Source organism: Carcharodon carcharias, chromosome 8, assembly GCF_017639515.1.
Source record: "Carcharodon carcharias isolate sCarCar2 chromosome 8, sCarCar2.pri, whole genome shotgun sequence".
Classification (NCBI taxonomy): domain Eukaryota; kingdom Metazoa; phylum Chordata; class Chondrichthyes; order Lamniformes; family Lamnidae; genus Carcharodon; species Carcharodon carcharias.
Genome location: NC_054474.1, coordinates 156,778,447 through 156,791,136, shown reverse-complemented (window position 1 = coordinate 156,791,136; position 12,690 = coordinate 156,778,447). Strand labels below are relative to the sequence as shown.

Sequence of the window (12,690 nt, the reverse complement as noted above, 5' to 3'; positions counted from 1 at the left end):
GGAATATAATGTGGGAAAATGTGAGGTTATGCACTTTGGCAGGAAGAATAGAGGAGCTGAATATTACTTAAAAGGAGAAAGGCTGAAGAAAGCTGCAGCACAGGGATTTGGGGGTCCTCGTGCATGAATCAAAAAAGCTAACATACAAGTTCAGCAGGTAATAGGAAAGGCAAATGGAATGTTGGCCTTTATTTCGAAGGGAATGGAGCATAAAAATAGGGAAGTCTTGCTAAAAGTATACAAGGCACTAGTTAGACCACACCTAGAGTAATGTGAACAGTTTTGGTCCCCTTATCCAAGGAAAGATATACTGGCATTGGGGGCAGTCCAGAGAAGATTCACTAGGTTGATCCTGGGTATGGAGGGATTTTTTTATGGGGAGAGGTTGAGTAGGTTGGGTCTGTGCTCATTGGAGTTTAGAAGAATGAGAGGCGACCTTATTGAAACATATAAGATTCTCGGGAGGGGCGTAACAGGGTAGATGCTGAGAGGTTGTTTCCCCTTGTGGGAGAGTCTAGGACCAGAGGTCATAATCTCAGAGTAAGGGGTCACCCATTTAAAGCAGGGATGAGGAGGAATTTCTTCTCTTAGAGGGTAGTCAATCTGTGGAATTCTTTATTGCAGAGGGATGTAGAGGCTGGGTCGTTATGTATGTTCAAGGCTGAGATAGACGGATTTTTAATCAGTAAGGGAATCGAGGGGCATGGGGAAAATACACGAGAGTGGAGTTGAGGATTATCAGATCAGCCATGATCTCATTGAATGATGGAGCAGACTCGATGGGCCGAATGGCATACTTCTGCTCCTACATCTTACGGTCTTATTTAAGATCCCATGGTACTATTTAGAAAAGAGCAGGGGGCATTCCGGCCTGTATTGATCCCACACCTAGCTTCTAAAGCGAAAGATTTGGTGATTATCACACTGCTCTATTTGGGAGCTTGCTGTGCACAAATTAGCTGCGTGCTTCCTACTTTACAACAGTAGCTACACTCCAAAAATACTTCATTGGCTGCAGAGTGCTTTGGGACATCCCGAGGCTGTGAAAGGTGCTTTGTAAATGCGAGTCTTTCTTTCCTTTATGTTAGCACATTTGTGGACAATTGTTTCAAGAAAAGCAGAGCAACGTTATCAACTTTAACACAAATGTGACTAATTTGATTCTCATTGATGGCAATCGCAGAGAGTATAGATGAGGCGCTACAGTCAGTCCAGGGTGGGGATGAACTGTGCGCTGTGCACTGTGTTACTTGGCAGGAAGATGCAAATGTGGGAGCATGTTGCAGCATGCAAAGGGAGGTCGATGATTGAGCCAGCTGAAAGCTGCAGCTTTCTCGAGGGCTGCAGTGAAGCAGGAGCCGAGAGGGAGGAAGCTTTGTTGCAGCATCCGCCAGGCTCAGTGCAAAATAGAAAGTGGGGGAATTTCCTCCCGTCAGTCACTCTGTACTAAGGTCCCTGCACCACTTCAACGACAGGCGTGTTTGGAAACAACCATGTGAGGTGCCATTCCAAATTCAGTTGTTAGCAGCAGAAGAGAGTTGGTGGGGGGGGAAGGAAATGGAGACAAAATCGCTGTTCAGCCTTCAAACGGCACTCGCACAGCCCGTCAAAGTCTGCATGTTCGACCTGCTCGATGGTTTGGTAAGTCCCAATTCCCCTTTTGCCATAGGGTCGAAATTGACAGCCCGCTGTCCCACCCTGCCCAATTCGCACTGGTGCTGACAGAGGAGAAAGTCAGTGTTTGGGAAGAATTCACCAGTGAGGCTTATTTAATACGTGCCTGGATGGAGGGGCACTGAGAGCTGGAGGAGTGAACAGGACAGAACACACACAAAGAAGAAAATCACATTCTGTTGAACAACAAATTTGCTTCACAATGCTTCCTCAGTCCGTGGGCCCCACTGTGTTTTGCATTTAAAATTGATTACCTTTTGCAGTCGAGAGAGAGAGAGAGAGAGAGAGTGACTTTCAGTGCCTAATTTTATCCTGGGGTATGGTGGGGCCGGGGGTGGAACTACAACAACATTAAAGGAAGAATAACGTTATTAGCACATCCATCAATTATATTGTGTTATGATTTTGATAACGTCTCTGGGAAACCACTTGGATGTTTCACCATGTTAAAGGTATTACACAAATACAAGTAGTTGTTAAGGGGATGTGGTGGCGGGGTTGTGGATTTGTACTTCTATTTTTAAGACTGCTGCCTTCATTTCTCAGTGGAAATATATTGAGAAGGGAACCACGCCTGCCGTTCACCACCCAACTGTTAAAGAGCGAGTGTTAGGAATGCTGCTGTGCCGTGCCTAAGCCCCACTTCATAATCGGCAAGGAAGACTCAAACTTATGGCAGGGACGACGAGACAATTGTCTCTTTAGGTTGACTAGACTAATGCCTGGAACGGGCGGGTTGCCTTATGAGGAAAGGCTGCTCAGGCTAGGCTTGTATCCACTGGAGTTTAGAAGAGTAAGAGACGACTTGATTGAAACATATAGGGCGCAGGAGGCAGGAGGGGCCGAATGGCCTATTCTTGCACCTAACTCGTATGTTCCTGTGGTGGTGAGTCTCCTGCTGCTGTGGTTCCACCAAAATGGAATGGACCCACCCCCGCCCCCACTTCACCTGGTGGACATTGGAGGTTGGGGAGAGAATCAGGAGTCACATACAGTATGGCAATGTCTCCTAGAGAGCTGCCTTAAGCCTAAGCTCCGGAATTTCCTCACTAAACCTTTCCATCTCCCTCTCCATCTCTCAACCGTTTCTTAAATACCTGTCTCTTTGACCAGGCTTTTGGTCAACTCTCCTAATGCCTCCTTAAGTGGCTCAACATCACAATTTTGTCTGATGATGCTCCTGTGAAGCAGCTCGGGAGGTTCTACGATGTTAAAGGTGCTACGTAAATGCATGTTGTTGTTGTAGACAATCCATGCGGATTTTAAGCAAAAGAAACATGACTGGGAATTTCCTTGGGACAAGGTTTCTGTGCTAAAGTTACATCCGCGGGAGGAGCTCTAGGGAAATTAAGTTGAGATGTCACTTGAATCACCAAAGAAAGGTGTGATACAATGATGATAACATGCCTGTGTCACCCACTTGACCCTGCCCCCATGTAGTCTCTGAAGTGGAAGTGTTGTATTTGTTGTGTCCTATCTTCAGCCTCAAGGGCAATTAGGGATGGGCAATAACACCCCACCCCCCTCGCCCCCCTGGTCAAAGAAGTTTAAAAAAGCTATGAAAGGAATTGCAGGTTGTTTAAGAGTCTATCAGACTGTGACCTGAGCACCCCTCCTCTGGCATAATCGTCTTTGATATCAGCTGATCGGATGGTAAGTCCTATTTGATGGGAGGGTTTTATGAACTTCCACCATTCGTATGACAAGTATCACTCGCACATGCCAAATGCCAGCAGCCTGCCAGCTGTCAACCCAGGACTGAGACAGGGCTTATGTGGGGGGATGCTAATGTTTACAGCACTGTTCAGTGCTGTTCAGGAAAGAGATGAAGTAGGAAACTACAGGCCAATCAGCCAAACATCGGTAGAGGGCAAGTTATTTGGAAACCATTATCGAGGAGTAAATAAACTTTCATTTGGAATGGCAGGGGTTAATCAAGGAGCACCAGGATGGATTTGTTAAAGGCAAATTGTGCCTGAATAACTTGATTATATTCTTTGAGGTAATGGAGAAGGCTGGTCAAGGTAGTGCAGCAAATGTTGTTTGTACAGACTTTCAGAAGATATTTGATGCTGTGCCACACAGGAGGCTGGTGAAGAAGATGGTAGCTCATGGAATTAAAGGAAAAGTGGTACAATTGGTTAAAAAAAATAAACTGGTTTCAGTGTCAGGAAGCAAGGGCTGATGATGGATTAATATTTCTCAAGCTGGGAGGTAGTTTACAGTGGTGTTCCCTAAGGGTTAGTTTTGGATGCGTTACTCTTTTGAATTTGTGTAAACAACCTAGACTCGGGCAAAGGGACCAGTTATATAAAGCTTGCAGATGGTAAAAAAAAACTTGGCCAAGTCACAGAGTGATGAAGATAGTTACAGGTTTCAGGATGATGTCGACAGGATGGTGAAATGGGCAGAAGAAGTATGCAGATGGAGTTTAATATGGAGAAGTGTTAAGTAATGCAATTCGGGAGGATTAATGTGCATTATGTAAATGACGCAATTTTTCCAAGTGCGGATGAACAGTGAGACCTTGATGTCCATATACACAAATCCTTAAAGATGGTACTGCTGTTTAATATGGTGCCAAAAAATGAGTTATTTGTATTTATAAATAGAAGAATCCTAACATAATTGAATATAAAGACAAGCGATTATGCTAGAACTTCATAAGTCACTGGTTAGGCCTCAACTGGAGTATGGTGGACAATTCTGATCAGCTTACTTCAGTAAAGATGTAAAGGCCTTAGAAAGGGTACAGAGGAGGGTTACCAGGATGTTACTGGAGATGATGGACTTCAGTTATGAGGAGAAAGTTCAGAGCGTTCTCCTTGGAACAGAGAAGGATAAGAGGTGATGTAATTGAGGCTTTCAAGATGACGAGGGGCTTTGATAAGAGTACAGGAAAATTATTCCCTCTGGCAAGAGCATCATTAACCCAAAGTCATCGATTCGAAATCATTGGCAGGGGATCCAAAGAGGAGATGAGGAGGAAACTCTTGTCAGGACCTGAAACGCTCAACCTGTAAGTATGGACCTGAATCTTGCGCTCCGAGGTCGGGCACGCACCCGACCCAAACACATGTAAAATTGGGCAAAAGGACATCGGATGTGCATCCTGGCGTCATTGCGCACGTGTGCAACATTGAGATTGGCGGGCGCACGTGGGAGTTGGAGCAGAGCCCACTGACAATTAAAGGGCCAATTAAGGTCATTAAAAAGCCTGTTGACCGCAATTTTATGTTGCCTGTGCAATTTTTAGCTCATCGTACAATTCACGTTTTAGTCATTTCTTCATCCACGAGTGAGACAAGAGGCCCCCGGAGCAGCAGCACTTCCTCTGTCATTGCCAGTCCTTTGTTGTGTGAGTACAGAGTTGTCCCAGAGTTTCTTGGCATCTCGTTTTATTGTCAAGCCTGCCTTCCAGCATCTTAGGTCCTCACCTTCCCTGGAAGGTTCCCCTGAGTATCGCAGCTCCTTCATTTTCAAGGCACTGTTCCTCTGCATCCCATCTAATGGGGATAGTGTATTCCGCTGGTGGTAACTCCTCTGAAGAGGAGGAGAGGGGAAGGACAGAGAGGAGGCCAGGTGGGTGCGGAAAGCACCCCAGGGACAGACCTTTAAGAGGAGAGGCACGGGCTCAGTTGGTGCAGGGCCAGCAGGGAGGCCAAGGCAGGAGGGCACGCCAAAGATGCCACTACTGAGCGTCCAGAGTGTTCAGGCAATGCTCCAACTACCTCAAGATGTCTGAGGTCCAGTGTCACACGATGCTCCTCCTCTCTAGGGACACAGTGACAGCAATATGTTACATGATAGGTCTGGAAATCACCTCCAACTGCATGGGTGGACACCCCATGCTGGTGGCTTTGAAAATAACTGTGGGGGATTTTTTCAGTGGGGGATTTATGTGGCATTTTTCAGTGGGGGTTCTATGCGGCATTTCTGAGTCAGCTGCACACAGTTGGTTCAGGCTTGTGACTGATGCTATCTTTAGACATGCCCGCATGTTCATCCACTTCCGGACAGATGAAGCGAGCCAGGCAGAGAGAGCACGAGGCTTCGCTGCGATGGCTGGGTTCCCCGTGTTTAGGGTATAATAGGTTGCTCTCATGTGGCCAACAAGGCGTCAGCAGGTGATCCTGGAGCTTTCGTTAACAGAAACTCAGTGAATGTTCAGATCGTCTGTGACCACAGGGCACAGATTCCCCAAGTTTGTGCCTGTTACCCTGCAGCTCACACGATGCTTACGTCTTGCTGCACTCACAGGTACCACGGCTGTTTGTGGCTTCTGCACAAGTGGGTGGATGGCTCCTGGGTGACAAGGGCTATCCTTTGAAGATGGCCCCACTCTGTTACCCAAGAACTGAGGCCGAGGAGAGATACAACAGGAGTCATGCCTTCATAAGGACGGTGGTGGAGAGGACCAGTGGGCTGCTGATGATACACTACACATGCCTGGACCGGTCAGAGGGAGCATTGCAGTGTCCTCCAGAGCATGTCTCCCTCATAGTCATGGCATGCTGCACCCTGCACAACCTGGCTCTGGTATGAGGGGACCCACTGGAGGCTGAGGAAAGCGAGGCAGCTCTACAGGCCACGGAGGATGAGTCAAGCAATGGCTCAGAGGAAGAACCTGGGTGGGGTGCAGGGTGAGGACCTCGAGGCAGAGGACAAGAACCCTCATGGAGGCAGAGACACCAGGGATGCTTTGATTCAGTGAACGTTTGGCTAGGCATCCAAGGCATTGATGCCTTGTCAAGCCAATAGCACTATCTCCTTTGCTAACAATCAGCAAATGAGAACCCAACACATTACACCAGCACCCAACAGATTACACCAGCACCACACACACCATACCTTTACAAGCTGGTGCTGCATCGGCACCTATTCAAAACATCCGGCCAACTCAGCCCACTTAAGTCAAATAAATGTTTATGATACTTAACATGAACAAACAAAGAACAAACAAAGTGTCCATCCCTAACAGAAGGGTAGAAAAAACGCAAATATTTCACCTGTGACACACCCCTGCTGTGCTGAAGGTGCCTTCAATTTACGTCTGTAGGTGCTGCATCTTGGTTCCCTCTCCCACCCCCGCCCCCCCACCCTCGCTGACAGTGGTGTTGGGGGCAGCTGCAGACTCTGCTGTCCTAGTGGCCCTGATGTCCTTGGCAGTCATCCACTGGCTGCTGGAGCCTGAGCAGGCTCTGCCTGGGAAGGTGCATCCTGTCCCATAGCTGGGCACTCCTCAGTCATCGCAGCATCATCAGATGGGTTTTTATGGCAATCAATGATAGTTTCATGGCCATCGTTACTGAGACTAGCTTTCCATTCCAGACTTTATTAATTGAATTTAAATTCCACCAGTTGCCATGATGGGATTTGAAGCCATATCCTTAGAGGACTAGCCTGGGCATCTGGATTATTAGTCCAGTGACATTACCACAGGGCACCACCAATTTGTGCTTCATTCATCTGACCTGAAAGCAAAATCTTGTGCATCTTAGCAGAAGAATCGTGTATAATATTTTATACACTGTTGCTACACATTGTGTTATACACTGTGTTATAGGAAATAATTCTCCATGAATTTTTAAAATCATGCAATTTACAGTGAGCAATGTCTTGGCACATTTGACAGGGAATATAAACATATCGAATTAGAGAAGTGTTTCCAATTATCTGTATATAATTTGATAAAATTACTTAACTTCACATAGAAATTGACTATATTATTGTAAGTAACTTTATATAGTTTTCTCTGAATTCTGTCTATAATTGTCTGTTTCCTGCTCTATGTATATTTATATGTACCTTATCTTGTGTCTATTTATGTTACTGTGCCTCGCTGATATCGCTGCTCCTCTGACTTGTCTTATTTGCTCATATTATAGCCCCTGCTTTACTCATATACAAGACCTCCACCCCTGCTATAAAACAAGGTCAATATCCCTGAGTCTATGGGGCTGTTAGTTACATACAGCTAAGTCCCCCTTTGCCAGTAGTCCATCATAATAGTTTAGTCTTCAACGAGCAATTGTTGACCTGACCCTTCTGTTCAGGTGAATCCTACTCTAGTCGGACTCTCCTCTCCCATGACCTTTGACCTGACTGCACTCTCAGCAGGATGCGACTGGCTTTGCCCTCGGGCAGGAACCTGACTCTGCCTCAGTCTATGGTTGAACCCAAAAGCCCCTGTTCCACCCCGACAGTCAGACAGAAATGCCACCCCAGCTGAACTCCGCCCAGCTACAGCATGCTCCGCTGGAAGTAACAACTGTCTCTGTGCCCACCACCCGCAGCTTCCCAAGAGCAGGGCCAGGCCACTTGGGGTTCTGCCCAAGAGTTCATTAGGGCTGGATTGAGTTCTACCAGCATGCACTGTGGCAAGGCCCAGAAACTGAGGTGATGGCGCTCTGGTTACATGCATTGTTGGGACTCAGAGTGCATGTTAGTACCAAGGCTTAGAGTGAGGTTCTTTAAGTTGTGTCTTTGAAAGATTGGCAGAAAGCAGGTTATTGCTGTTTATCAGACTCTACTCTTGGAGAAAATTGTGGTACAGTGGAGGGATCTACAGGTTGATTAGCTGTACTTCCATGGCTAAAATCATCATTATACTGGCCAACAAGGTGTTTGGTTCTATGCTGTGTCAGCGTTTTATGGGCTCCCACAGCACCGATTTTGCCATCAGCTATGACTCAGAGGGTATCACACTAGCCTCTGAGTCAGAAAGTTATGAGTTCAGGTCCCACTCCAGGGCTTGAGTTCAAAGATGAAGACTGATACACAGCAGTGCAGTGCTGTGGGAGTGCTGCACTGTCAGCTGAGGTGCTGCCTTTTGGATGCGATGTTTAACTGATGCTTTGGTTGATTGGATATAAAAGATTTCCTGGCGCTATTTTGAAGAAGGGGAGTTATCCCTGTTGGCCTGGCCAGTGTTTATCCCTCAACATCTCAAAAACAGATTGCGTGCTCATTATACTGTTTGCGGGAGTGTGCTGTGTGCAAATTGGTTGCCCTGTTTCCTACATTACAACAATGGGGGAGACGGTGGTGTAGTGGTAATGTCACTGGACTAGTAATCCACTAGGGCCAGGCTAATACTATGGGGATGCAGGTTCAGATCCCACCACAGCAGCTGGTGGAATTTAAATCCAATTAATAAAACATGGAATTGCAAAGCAGGATTGGTGATGGTGACCATGAAGCTGTTGTGAAAACCCATCTGGTTCACTAGTGCCATTTAGGGAAGGAAATCTGCTGTTCTTACCCAGTCTGGCCTACATGTAATTCCAGATCCATGTGGTTGTCCTCTGAAATGGTTGAGCAAGCCACTCAGTTCAAGGGCAATTAGGGATGGGCAACAGATGCTGGCCTTGCCAGTGATGCCCACATCCCATGAAAGAATAAAGAAAATAAAAACAATGATGACAATGATAAAGTACTTCATTGACTGTAGAGAGCTTTGGGATATCCTGTGGCCATGAAAGGCACTGTATAAATGCCTTTCTCTCCTTGCTTTCCCCTCTCACAAGAGGTGCCAGACATGAGTATCCTGCCTGAGATCAACCCAGAATTCTGAAGTGGAGTTCCAGCTACCACTCTCTGGGGCAGTCTGGAGCAGGGTTCAAATCCTATGCCTCTGAGGCAAGTGGGAAAGCAAGTAAATGGGTGTCTTCTATGGATTGTGCATTAGTGAGCTAGCCTGATGTGGTGTGTTAAAGGTCATGAGAGCACAGAAGTGAGGAACATAAAATAGAGAGGATGTTTTATGTAGATATTCAACAGCGAGAGAGCACCATAAACAACATGCAATAGGCAGTTCACACTAGCTGACTTGGTTGCTCTATTTTTTTTTGATGGGAGTTTTTCAATTATGAGAAATTTGAATGTGGGCGGGTTTCACTTTCCAGTCTAAATCCAGTAAAATCTGTTATGACTACACTGTGGTAATAGTGATACTGAAACTCTCTTTTGGCACCGTTGTCTAACTTTACAGATTATTTATACATCCTGAAGGGGCAATGATTGCCAAGTGATCTATTTTCCATCAGAAAGGGAGCAGCTTGGAGGAGCTGGTAAATGTTCAAGAGCCAGAGTGAAGATGGTGAGAGGCGGGGAAGTAAAGGAAGAAGGTATGAAGTGAGTGAAAATGGAGAGCAAGCAGGGTCTAACAATTTGGAGCATTGTTGAGCTTCTCTGCAGGCTGAAAGGAAGGAGAACAGAGGGAGGGATGAAGAAGAACATAGAAAGAAAGGCTGGGACTGTCTACAGTGTGGATTGAGGCAATGCTGTTGGCGAGAGTGGTCACAAGAGTGTATAAGGTGGAGAAATTGAATTGAACAAAATCAGCATACAAGCAAAATACTGTGGATGCTGGAAATCTGAAATAAAGACAGAATATGGTGGAAAAACTCAGCAGGTCTGGCAGCACTTGTGGAGAGAGAAACAGAGTTAACGTTTTGAGTCCCTATGATTCTTTTTCAGAGCTAAAGAGAAGTAGAAATGTGATGGATTTTATATTGTTTAAGAGGGGGTGGAGGAGGTGGAGCAAGATAGGAGGCCAGGGATAGGTGGGGGCTATTTGTGGGAGAAATTTGACAAAGATATCATGGTAGTGTTAAATACTAAAGAAGGTGCTGATAGTGACATAAAGGTAAGATAGCAGAATGTGTTAATAGCAGAACAAGAGTCAACGTTCTGTGACAGAACAACATCAAAACAAGTGACAGATGACCCTGTTGGGAGAGGGGGTGTTTGTTTGGGGAAAAAGGATAGAAACATTTTAAAAATGAATGAATAAATAAATAATTTTTTTTCAAATTGGATTAAGAAAGGGATGAAGATGGAGGAGAGAGTTCATGGCCTGAAGTTGTTGAACTCGATGTTAAGTCCAGAGGGCTGTAAAGTGCCTAATTGGAAGATGAGGCGCTGTTCCTCCAGTTTGCGTTGGACATCACTGGAACAATGCAGCGGCCAAGGACGGACGTGTGGGCATGAGGGCAGGGTGGTGTGTTGAAATGGCAAGTGACAGGGAGATCTGGGTCATGCTTGCTGACGGAGCGAAGGTGTTCTGCAAAGCAGTCACCCAAAATGGTCAGGGTCATGGACTGAGGAATGTGGAGTATATTTTATTTATTCATTGCCGGCAAAGCCAGCACTAATTGCCCAACCCTAGTTGTTCTTTAATTGGTACAACTGGACGACTTGCTAAGGCATCTGAAAGGGCAATTAAGAATCAACCACACAAGAACATAAGAAATAGGAGTAGGAGTAGACCATACAGCTCATCTGCTCCACCATTTAATATGATTGTGGCTGATCTTGGACTTCAACTCCACTTTCCCACCCGCTCTCCCTATCCCTTTTTTCCCAGAGACCAAAAATCTGCCTATCCCAGCCTTAAATATATTCAATAATGAGGATCCACAAATCTCTGGGGGAGAGATTTCCAAAGATTCACAACCTTTTGAGTGAAGAAATTTCTCCTCATCTCAGTCCCAAATGATCAGCCCCTTATCTTGAAACGGTGCCCCCGTGTTCTAGATTCCGCAGCCAGCAGAAACAATCTCTCAGTGTCTACCCTGTCCAGCACTTTAAGAATCTTCTATGTTTCAATTCTACTACTCTCATTCTACTAAACTCCAGAGAATATAGACCCAATTTACTCAGTATCTCATCATAGGACAACCCTCTTCCCAGAGACCAATCTAGTGAACCCTCGCTGTCCCACCTCCAATGCAAGTATATCCTTCCTTAAATATGGAGACCAAAACTGCACACAGTACTCCAGGTCTAGTCTCACCAAAGTCCTGTGCAATTGTAGCAAGACTTCTTTATTCTTTTACTCCAATCCCCTTGCAATAAAGGCCAACATGCCATTTGCTTTCCTAATTGCTTGCTGTACCTGCAACCTAACTTATTGTGTTATTTACACAAGTACACTCAAGTCTCTCTGAACATCAGCATGCACATTGCTGTGGGACTGGAGTTGTATGTAGGCTAGACCAGGTAAGGAAGGCAGATTTCCTTCCCTAAAGGTCATTCGTGACCCGGCTAGGCATTTGTGACAATCCAGTAGTTTCATGGTCACCATTACTGAAGACAACTTTTTAATCAAGGTTTATTTAATTAATTGAATTTGGATTCCTCAGCTGCTATGGCGGGTTTTGAATTCATGGATTACTAGACCAGGTTACTAATTTAGCAGCATAACCACGATGCTGCTGTACCCAGTAAATGAAGTACTCCATTCAGATTTGCGGTATTTGTGCTTTTTTTTTTTCATTTTTATACCTCTGAAGATGTGTTGTGTCAAAAGGTGTAATGCATTAAGTGCGGAAGCGAGACCCAACAATTCATATTTATATAGCATCTTTATTGCAGTAAAATATCAAAAGAGCTTCAAAACAGCAAATCTTCCTCCTTCGGGTACCATGCCATTGGCAACCATGGGCTTCGTCCTTGATTGTAAACTCCACTAAGTACTGCAGTGGTTTGATGTTGCCTTCTGCTGTGTGGCTGGCCAGGAAACTCTCTCACTCCACATTTTGCACATTCCTTCTGTGCTTATCAAGTCCTGGAGTGGGACCTGAACCTGGAGCATCCAGCCTAGAGGTGTGGAGCTACCCACCGTGCCACAATACCACCTCACAAAGCGGCACTTTCGAAACCAGATTTTACACTGAGTCACATAAGGAAATATTAGGACTGTGGTCAAAAGCTTGGTCAAAGAGTTAGGTTTTAAGGAGAGTCTTAAAGGAGGAAAGAGAGGTTTAGGAGACAAAATTGTAAAGTTTAGGGCACAGCCTTCAGTGGTGAAGTGAAGTGGGGGGGGAATGCACAAAAGGCTAGAGCTGGAGAGATGCACCAAAGGTGAAAGCTCATGGAGCACATGAAGGCAGCAAAATTACCAGACCACTGTTTTTCTATATCGCTCATGCACTTGGATTTAAAAGAAATTGTTCTTGGGACGTGGGCACCATCAACAAAGCCACGTTAATTGTCCTCTGTAGCTGCCTT

The 12,690-nt window shown here is 45.6% G+C and overlaps 1 protein-coding gene across 2 annotated transcripts in view; it reads left to right on the top strand.

The window, feature by feature from the left end:
* Positions 1–12,690, top strand: part of LOC121281010 (ral guanine nucleotide dissociation stimulator-like) — a 164,258-nt gene that overhangs the window by 58,603 nt on the left and 92,965 nt on the right. Inside the window, exon 1 of one of the 2 annotated variants that reach the window (XM_041193556.1) lies at positions 1,367–1,641. The exons of the other annotated variant lie outside the window; for it this stretch is intronic. Coding sequence (XP_041049490.1) covers positions 1,558–1,641 — 84 coding nt within the window. The 5' untranslated portion in view covers positions 1,367–1,557. Of the gene's footprint in view, positions 1–1,366; positions 1,642–12,690 lie in introns of those variants that run through there. 2 annotated transcript variants of the gene reach the window in all.